The sequence below is a fragment of the Chiloscyllium plagiosum genome, chromosome 35, assembly GCF_004010195.1.
Source record: "Chiloscyllium plagiosum isolate BGI_BamShark_2017 chromosome 35, ASM401019v2, whole genome shotgun sequence".
In the NCBI taxonomy this organism is placed as follows: Eukaryota; Metazoa; Chordata; class Chondrichthyes; order Orectolobiformes; family Hemiscylliidae; genus Chiloscyllium; species Chiloscyllium plagiosum.
In genome coordinates this window covers 778,443-789,358 of record NC_057744.1, presented here as the reverse complement: position 1 = coordinate 789,358, position 10,916 = coordinate 778,443, and the positions used below count along the sequence as shown (strand labels likewise).

Here is a 10,916-nt window from a genome sequence, read left to right as displayed (position 1 = left end):
GGGGCCAGCAGGAGGTCATTGTCCACATTGGAACCAATGACATAGGAAGGGAAAAGGTTGAGACTGTGAAGGGAGATTACAGAGAGTTAGGTAGAAATTTATAAAGGAGGTCCTCAAGGGTAGTAATATCTGGATTACTCCCAGGGCTACGAACTAGTGAGGGCAGGAATAGGAGGATAGAACAGATGCATGCATGTCTGTGGAGCTGGAGTATGGGAGAAGGATTCTCATTTTTGGATCATTGGAATCTCTTTTGGAGTAGACATGACCTGTACAAGAAGGATGGATTGCACCTAAATTAGAAGGGGACTAATATACTGGTAGGGAAATTTGTTCGAACTGCTTGGGAGGATTTAAACTAGTAAGGTGGGGGGTGGGACCCAGGGAGATAGTGAGGAAAGAGATCGATCTGAGATGGGTACAGCTGAGAACAGAAGTGAGTCGGGCAGGCAGGGACAAGGTAGGACTAATAAATTAAACTGCATTTATTTCAATGCAAGGAGCCTAACAGGGAAGGCAGATGAACTCAGGGCATGGTTAGGAACATGGGACTGGGATATCATAGCAATTACGGAAACATGGCTCAGGCATGAGCAGGACTGGCAGCTTAATGTTCCAGGATACAAATGCTACAGGAGAGATAGAAAGGGAGGCAAGAGAGGAGAGGGAGTGGCATTTTATGATAAGGGATAGCATTATAGCTGTGCTAAGGGAGGATATTCCCAGAAATATACCCAGGGAAGTTATTTGGGTGGAACTGAGAAATAAGGATGATCACCTTATTGGGATTGTATTGTAGAGCCCCCCCCCCCCAATAGTTAATAGGCTATCTGTAAGAGTAATAGGGTGGTTATGGTAAGGGATTTTAACTTTCCAAACATCGACTGGGACTGCCATAGTGTTAAAGGTTTAGATGGAGAGGAATTTCTCACTTGTGGGCATCAACGTCAAAAGTAATAATGCCTGTTCAATGTTGTACTTGTTGCAGAATCTGCCTCTTTCAAGTTGGTCTGTTCAGTCATCAAAAGTCCATAACATGAAGCTACTTAATTGCACGTCCGCCATGTCATTATTGATATACGGGTATTGACAATGATACTAAATTTGAAGTAGTTCATTGGCTGTGAAGCAGTTTCAAATATCCTGAGAACTGAAGAGTTTCCAAAATGTTCTGCAAGCATACCAGGACTACTCAAAAACAATGAATACAGCCTGTAGGTTTGTCTCTTCATGAAAAGGGGAGGTCTTTAAAATCATGGGGGGTTTTACAGACTGATTATTCATTTGTGAGAAATCAATGCATCAAACAGTGAGTGCAGAAATTTACAATGATTTACCCAAAGTTTATTGAGAATGTAGAACTCATATCACAAGAAGTGGTTGAAGGAAATAAAATTGGTGCTCAAATGGAGCATGATTGTCATATGACCCTGTTTATGATTTTACATAATTGTGGAGTGTGTAGTATAAACAAATGCAAATACTTTCTCCACAAAGTTGAACAATATGTGGATAGGTTTGTAAGTTAGCTCGCTGAGCTTGAAAGTGTTTTCAGATGTTTCGTCACCATACTAGGCAACATCAGTGAGAGTCTCCGGTGAAACGCTAGTGGTATGTCCTGCATCTCTATTTATTGGTCTTGGTTTCTTAAGGTGGGTGATGTAATTTCCTGTTCTTTTTCTCAAGGGAGGGTAGATAGGATCTAAATCGATGTGTTTATTGATGGAATTTTGGTTAGAATGCCATGCCTCTAAGAATTCTCATGCGTGTCTTTGTTTCGCCTGTCCTCTGATCCTTCACCAAGAGAGAAAATGCTGGAAAATCTCAGGTCTGGTAGCATCTGTAAGAGAAGAAAGCTGACGTTTCGAGTCTAACTGACCCTTTGTCAAAGCTTTGACAAAGGGTCAGTTAGACTGAAAATGTCAGCTCTTTTCTCTCCTCACAGGTGCTGCCAGACCTGCTGAGATTTTCCAGCATTTTGTCTTTTGGTTTCAGATTCCAGCATCCGCAGTAATTTGCTTTTATCCTCTGATCCTTCACCATTGCTGACATGTAACATCTGTACATTTTCGAATGTGTTTTTAAAACTTTTCATCCAAAACTAATTTTTTTAAAGGTGTCTATTGTGTTTCGTATGCTGACTGTTTTCTGGCAATTTGCTTGTTTTTGGTTTAGATTTTCAGCATTTGCAGTTCTAAATGTCATTTCTAACATTGACCCAACATGTAGACAAGCTTTTGTGATTGAAGGTTTCTAGTTGATTGAAGTAGGGTAATTAAATGTATGGTGACTTAGTTTATCAGCATCTTTATTGTTTAGGATTTCCTTAACAAAGTTCATGGATGTCTACGTTTGTTCGTGTCTGATTGTTTGTTTGTGTCACCAAGCCATGGTCTGTTTTCTATTCCTCCCATCTTATTGCAATGAATCTATTTTCAGTATGGAAACTCTCAACTTCTGAAGTTTAATAATTTGCACATTCAAAGATATCCAGTTATATGAATATTTTTGCAGATGTATTGAGCTTCATATTCAAGCAAAACTATCCCATCAGATATCACGCAAAGTACTTAGCTGTGCACTTATGATGCCATGGCATAAAAGGCTTCTGTGGCAAGTGTTGCAAAATGGGATGCGAATAGTTACGTGTTTTTGGTGCTAGTGCAATAGGTTGAATGACTTTTTCTATGCCCTAGATCTCTAGATCAATCAGATTGCATGGCTTTTAATATTTTAACACAGGGTGATTACACCCGATTGCTCATATATTGAAGCAATATGTGATGTTTTAGAAATTAAACTGGTAATTCTGGCTCTTTTTAAAGCTGTGCCTCTATTCCATTAATCAATACGTGACATATATTTCTTTAGCAGCTCTGTTTTGTGTCCCTATAATCTTCAGGTCACTATCTCCATTTGGAAAATGAGTCACATTGGTGGACGTAGTTTTGTCGAGGTTATTTGTGAAAAGTACAGCCCAGAAAATTTTCCATATCGACGAGGAATGTGCATAGGCATCCACACCTCTGCAGGGCCACAGGGCTCACCTATGAAAGGTAAGTGAAACTTCATGTTTGTTTGCTGTCACATCCACCTCATCAATTCCTGTTTGTGGGCTGTAACCAACTACCGAGGTTCAAGAATTAAGAAATGAGGGCGGTTTAAGGAAAGGGGTATCTGCTTGCACCCTCAACTACACATGTGCCTAAACACCAAATGTGCATGTGCAGGATTCCAGATGTCTAATTTACATAGACTTCATATGCAAAGTCTGCAGTGCACAGGAAAATGCAGTTTTGACGCAAGATTCAACGTCAGGGAGTGAGGACAAGGCAGATTGAGGATGGCAGGTGTGAGACACAGGGTGTGGAGAAGAGAACGTGAGGGAGAGAAAAGTCGAAGAAATTTTTGATCTTCCCTATCCCTCCTGATTTCAAAAACACACTTCTCTGCCTCTGGTCAGTGCAACCTTTTATCTAGCGCCATACCTAAATTTTATGTGATGCTGCATGTATCTGAAACCATGAGTATGTACATTTCTGGATTGGCTGCATGCACAGTTGTAGGTGTCAGCAGACAATTCTTTTCAAAAGCGTGTGCTTCAATGTCCGTGTGCAGTGTGGTACTTGCACGTGTGGTCATGTACATTTTGCATGACACAGTATCTGGAATTGTGCACATGCACTTTTCTGGAAAGTGTATATGCATAGTTGCCCACAGCTGTGGATGTCATTACACACCACCTAGAAAGAATCCCATAAGATTTATCTTTTGTTCTGACCCATCCCAAAGTTTTCTTTTGTCTATGCATACATTTTGGTTGGCATTTGTTTGAGATACATGTGTGAATATCCTTTACTTGTACTCCAGTGCAGATGTACTGTGAAAAGTTTTTACAATGGTTGCCTTTACTGGTGCCATCTTAGGTGCAAGTACCTCGGTGCAAATGTCAGTTTTTAAAAAAAAAATTGCTCGTGCTTATACCTATGCTTTGCTCCTTTTGCATCTTGTATATTTTTGGTTGCCGGTGTTGGAAATAAATTATTCTCTTGCAGGCGGCTTATGGTAATATTTGAAAAGAAGTGAAACTGCAAGTTGCTTTACTTTCCCATTCATTGCTTCCCAGCAGGTAGCAAATGGTAGGTACATTATCTGCTATTAATAATCTGCTATTGGTAACTTACATTCAGAATTGATTTTGAATTTTTCATTTCCTTTAGCACGCCTGAATCTCCCAACTATCCTCGTGCTGGATGGTTGTGGAATTACAACTGCTGGAAAGGAAAGCGATATTGCTGCCTTCTGCTCGCATGTCTCTGAACTCGACCTGTCTGATAATAATCTACAAGACTGGTACGAGGTAAATAGGTTATGAACCAAGAATTACTGAGCACAGCTGGTAGGTTCCACACACTGTCAAGTGTTGCTGTATTATTCATAGGCTATTTCACTAAAAAGGTAACAGCGCACTTTAAACTCTTAGTTCTGCAATTTAACCATTTTTTCCTTTCCCATGTTTTTGTTTTACTCTGTAGCTCTTTCTTTTCTTTTGTTTTTTTCCCCCTGATTCCCTCCTTTCCTACAGGGACCAGCTCCTTGATGGCCTGTGGTTGCAAGGCAATAATTGTCATACAAAACAGCAAAGGTTGGGAACACAGCAGATCAGTCAGCATTTGTGGAGAAAATCAGCAAACTAACTTGTTGAGTGCGGAACCTTCTTCAGAACTGTTTACACCTGGCCCTGGTGCCATGTCCCAGTAAAGATCATATATGTGAGTGTTGCCCAGAGTTTGACTGCACAATGGCATCACAGCTAAGCTCAACTGTGTCTTAACTTAATGTTCAGACAAACCCTCCATCAGTGATCATTTGGATGTGATCAGAAACAGAAACTTTGATTTTGCTCTCCCAATTCTGTAGGTATCTCCGTTCAGGCCAGTTAACTCAATGAAGGCCAGAAACTGACCCAGGCATCTGGCTAGTCTTTCTTACTAAACTATTTGCATTGTGTTAACTGATTAAAACATCAAGGATCTTGTGTATGGCCTTAAAGTCTTTACCGTCTCTGGGATCAATGTATCTAATTCTCTCCATTTTATTAAACTTTACCTTGTTCCCTTTTTTTCTCTTATTAGAGTTTATAGCTGTCCTACTCCTCTGGGGATCTCCCTCAACCATCAACCTTCTCACTCTTCTTTATACACCGAATCATACAGTACAGAAAAGGCCCTTCAGACTGTAGAGTCTGTCATGCCAAAAATGTACTGCCTACACGAGTTCCACTGTCATGCCATAGACCTATAGCCTTGAGTGTTATGACGTTAAGTGCTCATCCAAGTATTTTATAAAAACTTGAGATATTTCATGTCAACTACTCTCCCAGGCAGTGCAGACCTCCTCCTCTGGCTGAGAAATTTTTGTTTTGCCTTTCACCTTAAAATTATTCCTTCTTGTTATTGGCCCTTCGACTAAAGGGAACAGCTGCATGCTTGTGCAATCTTGTGCAACTCCATCAGGATCCTCTCCCCTCTTCTGCTGCAAAGAGAGAAACGCGAGCTTATCAAGCTCCTGTCCTTGGCTGAAATACGCCATCCTAGGCAGTATTCTAGTGAACTCGCTTTTCATCCCCCTCCAGTCCATTCACATCCGTCTTATAATATGGTGACGAAAACTGCACTCCGTGCTCTCTCCGCAGCCTAATCAAAGTGCTGTAAAGCTCCAACATGACCTCCCTGCTCTCATAATCGATTCCACAACTGATAACTGCAAGTGTCCTGTTTGCCACGTAATGGCCTTATTATCCTATCCTGCCATCTTCAGGGATCTGTTGGAAAGTGCCCCAAGATCCTTTTGATCCTCTGAGCTATTCTAATGTCTTGCTATTCAGCGAGTACTTCCTTGTCTTTTCCCTTCTTCTAAAGCATATAAATTAATATTTATTGGAGTTAAATTCCATCTGCCACTGGTCTGCCCATCTGACCAATCCATTGATATCCTCCTGCGATCAAGTACCTTCCTCCTCACTGTAGGCCACCCAGCCAATCTGTGTTATCCACAAATTTACTTAACTATTTCCCCAGCCAAAAATTGTCATCTACATCTTTTATGAATATCACAAACATTAAAGGATGTATGTAACACTGCCCACTAGGCTCTAATCAGTCTCCCAAACAGCTTTTCAACTACCCTTTGTCTTCTGCCATTAAGCCAACTTGTCTTAACAACTTGGGTTCAACTTGTCAAGTTGCCCTGAACTGCATGAGCTTTTACCTTTTTTTTATTAGTTTCTCATGTGAAACCTTGTCAGAGGCCTTGCCGAAATCCATATGAACTGCATTTTCCCTACCCTCTTTCATACTCAGTCACCTCCTCGAAAAGTTCCACTAGATTTGTTAACAGTGACCTCCCTCTGACAGAGAGCCATGTTGACTCTCCCTGATTAAACCTGGTCTATCTAAACAGATTCATTTCCTTCTCCTGTATTTTCTCCAAATGTTTCCCTACTACTAATATTAAACTCATGTGGCATTGTTAATCAGGGATAGTAGCACAGCTGCAGAAAAGGAAATTGTCGATGGGGGGGGTGGTTTGTCTACAGAGTCAGTATGGATGGAACTCAGAAACCGGAAAGGAGCAGTCACTTTATTGGGAGTTTTCTACAGATTCTCTTCCCCCCCCCCCCCCCCCTCAAAAATAGCAACAGAGACACGGAGGAGCAGATTGGGAGGCAGAATTTGGAAAGATGCAGTAGTAGCAGGGCTGCTGTTGTGAGTGATTTTAAGTTCCCTAACATTGATTGGAACCTACTTAGCTCAAGTATTTTGAATGGAGCGATTTTAGTCAGGTGTGTCCAGGAAGGGGCTCCTGACTCAATATGTAGATAGGCTGACTAGAGGGGAGGCCATATTGGATTTGGTGCATGGCAATGATCTCTGTGAGAGCATTTCAGTGATAATAGTGATCACAACTCCGTGACCTTTACTATACTCCAGGAGAGGGATAGGAGCAAACGGTATGGGAAAGTATTTAATTGGGGAGGGGGAATTACAATGCTATTAGGCAGGAAGTGAGGTGCCTAACATGGGTCAGAAGTGTGGTGCTGGAAAAGCACAGCAGGTAAGGCAGCATCCAAGGACCAGGAAAATCCATGTTTCGGGCAAAAGCCCTTCATCAGGAATCCTAAATTGGGAACAGATGTTTTCAAAGAAATGCACAACAGAAATGTGGAAATTGTTTAGGAAGCACCTGCTGGTTGTGCTGGACAAGTTTGTCCCACTGAGGCAAGGAAGGAATGGTAGGTTGAAAGAACCTTGGGTGAGGAAAATCTGGTCAAGAGGCAAAAGGAAGCTCACTTAAGGTTGCGGCGGCAAGGATCTGACAAGACTTTGGAGGGTTACAAGGCAGCCAGGAAGGAACTGAGGAATGGACTTAGGAGAGCTTTGGAAAAGCCTTAACAGGTACGATTAAGGAAAGCCCTAAGGCGGCCAGGACAATCGGGGATAGTGGAGGGAACTTGTGCCTGGAGTCGGAGGTGGTAGAGGAAGTTCTTAACGAATCCCCTGCTAAAGTATTCACTACTGAGAAGGACCTTGACGTTTCTGAGCACAGCATAAACCAGGCTGATATGCTAGAACAGGTTGATGTTAGGAAGGAGGATATGCTGAAAATTTTCCAAAGCATTTTCCTGTGATCATACTAGTCTGAAAACGCCTGATCTCGTCTGATCTTGGAAGCTAAGCAGACTCGGGCCTGGTTAGTACTTGGATGGGAGACCGCCTGGGAATACCAGGTGCAGTAGGGTGGGCGGCACGGTTCCTGAAGAAGGGCTTATGCCCGAAACGTCGATTCTCCTGCTCCTTGGATGCTGCCTGACCTGCTGCGCTTTTCCAGCAACACATTTTTCAGCTCTGATCTCCAGCATCTATGGTCCTCAGTTTCTCCTGGGTGGCACGGTGGCACAGTGGTTAGCACTGCTGCCTCACAGCGCCAGAGACCCAGGTTCAATTCCCGCTTTGGGCGACTGACTGTGTGGACTTTGCACATTCTCCCCGTGTCTGTGTGGGTTTCCTCCCACAGTCCAAAAATGTGCAGGTAAGGTGAATTGGCCATGCTAAATTGCCTGTAGTGTTAGGTGAAGGGATAAATGTAGGGGAATGGGCCTGGGTAGGTTGCGCTTCGGTGGGTCGGTGTGGACTTGTTGGGCTGAAGGGCCTGTTTCCACACCGTAAGTAATCTAATCATAAGGATGGATAGGTCCCCTGGGCCAGATGGGATGTACCCTAGATTACTACAGGAAGTAAGGGAAGAGATTGCTGCGCCTTTGGTGATGATCTTTGTGTCCTCATTGCCCACTAGAGTAGTGCCAGATAATTGGAAGGTGGCAAATGTTATTCCCATGTTCAAGAATGGGAATAGGGATAATCCTGGGAATTACAAACCAGTCAGTCTAACATCAGTGGTGGGTAAAGTATTGGAGAAGATTCTGAGAGACAGGATTTATAATTAATTGAAAACCATAGTTTGATTGCATGACTTTGTGAGGGGCAAGTCATGCTTCCCAAGCCTTATTGAATTCTTTGAAGATGTGACAAAACATGGTGAGGGTAGAACAGAGGATGTGGTGTACATGGATTTTAGCAAGGCGTTTGATAAGGTTCCCCAATGGTAGGCTCATTCAGAAAGTAAGGAGACATAGGATACAGGGAAACCTGTCTGTCTGGATACAAAGTTGGCTGGCCCATAGAAGACAAGAAGGTGGTGGTAGACTGAAAGTATTCAGCCTGTAGCTTGGTTGACCAGTGGCAGGGATTGGTTCTGTGACCTCTGCTCTTTGTAATTTTTATAAAGGACTTGGATGAGGAAGTGGAAGGGTGGGTTTGTTGATGGCATTGTGGATGGTGTGGAGGGCTGTAATAGGTTGCAATGGGACATTGACCGGTTGCAGAACTGGGCAGAAAAGTGGCAGATGGAGTTCAACCTGGAAAAGTCTGAAGTGATTCACTTTGGAAGGTTGAATTTGAATGCAGGATACAGGGTTAAATGCAGGATTATTGACCATGTGGAGAAACATAAGGATCTTGGGGTCCATGTCCATAGATCTTCCAAAGTTGCCACTCAAGTTGAAAGGGTTGTTTTGAAGGTGTTGGTTTTCGTAAACAGGGGGATTGAGTTTAAGAGCTGCGAGGTTATGCTGCAGCTCTATAACGCCCTGGTTAGACCACACTTGGAATATTGTGTTCAGTACTGGTCACCTCATTATAGGCAGGGTATAGAAGCTTTAGAGAGAGTGCAGTGGAGATTTACCAGGATGCTGCCTGGACTGGAGGGCATGTCTTATGAAGAAAGATTGAGGGAGCTAGGGCTTTTCTCAATGGAGTGAAGAAGGATGAGAGGTGACTTGATAGAGATGTACAAGATGTTGAGAGGCATAGATAGAGTGGATAGCCAGAGACATTTTCCCAGGGTGGAAATGTTTGTCGTGAGGGGTCATAATTTTAAGGTGATTGGAGGAAGGTTCAACGGAGATGTCAGAGGTAGGTTCTTTACACAGTGATGAGCGTTTAGAATGTACTGCCAGCAGTGGTAGGAGAGTCAGATACATTAGGGACATTTAAGGGTCTCTTGGATAGGCACATGGGAGTTAGTACAATGAAGGGTATGTAGGTTAGTGTAATCTTGGAGTAGGATAAAAGGCTGGCATAACATTGAGGGCTGAAGGGCCTGTTCTGTGCTGTACAGTTGTTTGTTCTATATTTAGAAGTGCCTGTGCTTAGTGCCTGTGTTTTAGAAATGTAAACTTCTTCCAATTCATTGTATTTAGTAGATTATTAGCACTAACCACTACTGGCTGACTCGTTATCAGAAGTGCAATGCAGAAACTTATGAAGTCTGAGGCAGTAAGAGGCAAAATCAATCTGAATGAATCTGAGGTTCAAAAGGCTGAGGTTTTTAGGCTTAGTTGTTGACCATGCTCTGGTCAAAAGACCCCCGTTGCAAGCTGTAAAACAGTCATGCAACTAGTTATAGAAGCAGGTATGGACAAAGTGCAAATAGCAAGAGGTTGAGGTGCTACATTGATCTTTATCATAACAGCCTTTTCTTCCTATTCTTGCTCGATGGTGTCTCAGTTATTCAGTCATCTAACAATACAAATGTTGTTTCCACCGGTTAAATCCAGTGCCACTGCAAGTAAGTTGGTACCTATGGCAGCGTGTGCAAAGACCAACCTCTGCTACTAGTTGGGGAGTACTGATGTCTAAAATATTTAGGTGATAATTGTTTACTTTTTACACTTTTTTTAAAGAAAGTATATAATTGTCCAATTTTTAGCTTGTGTAAATTTTGATGAACGAGAAAGGAATTGAAAGCTAAAAGGAATGAGGCAATCCCGTCCAGGAACTTAACTCTTCTAGCTGGGCATTGTAAAGGAGTTGCAACCAAATTATCATGAAAGCTAAAAGGATATCATTGATCCATTTTAAGACTGTTGATACAACAGTACATATCTTCTGAGCCAGAAACCTAAAGTCAAAAATCGATTGGACAATTAAACCTAGAGAATTGAAAAATGGTACCAGAAGAGAAATTGCTGAAGTATTATTCGTATTTGAAAAGAATATGGGAATTATGGGTCCAGTTTAAAGGTAAATCTGAACTGATTTGCATCATGAAGGGGCATAGTTGGACGTTTGTTAAAGTTCAAGGTAAGAAATTCAAGGTTCCTTGTGAATGTAAGTACTTTTGTGAGTATTTCTTAGAATTCATGGACCTTGGTTCAAATCTGAGGACTGGAAAATAGCAAATGTAACATTCAGTTTCAAAATAGTGGAGAGTGTATATAGTAATTGATAGGGCAAATGTGATAAATAAAATTTAATGCAGAAAAGTGACAAATGATTTTTTTATAGGAAGACTGA

General features: G+C 42.0%; 1 protein-coding gene and 1 pseudogene across 1 annotated transcript in view; both read left to right on the top strand.

The window, feature by feature from the left end:
• tecta (tectorin alpha) overlaps positions 1-10,916 on the top strand; it is a 181,224-nt gene that overhangs the window by 2,944 nt on the left and 167,364 nt on the right. Inside the window, exons 2-3 of the mRNA XM_043676399.1 lie at positions 2,903-3,056; positions 4,221-4,360. Of these exons, the coding sequence (XP_043532334.1) occupies positions 2,903-3,056; positions 4,221-4,360 (294 nt within the window). The remainder of the gene's footprint in view (positions 1-2,902; positions 3,057-4,220; positions 4,361-10,916) is intronic.
• LOC122540792 lies at positions 7,683-7,801 on the top strand (annotated as a pseudogene).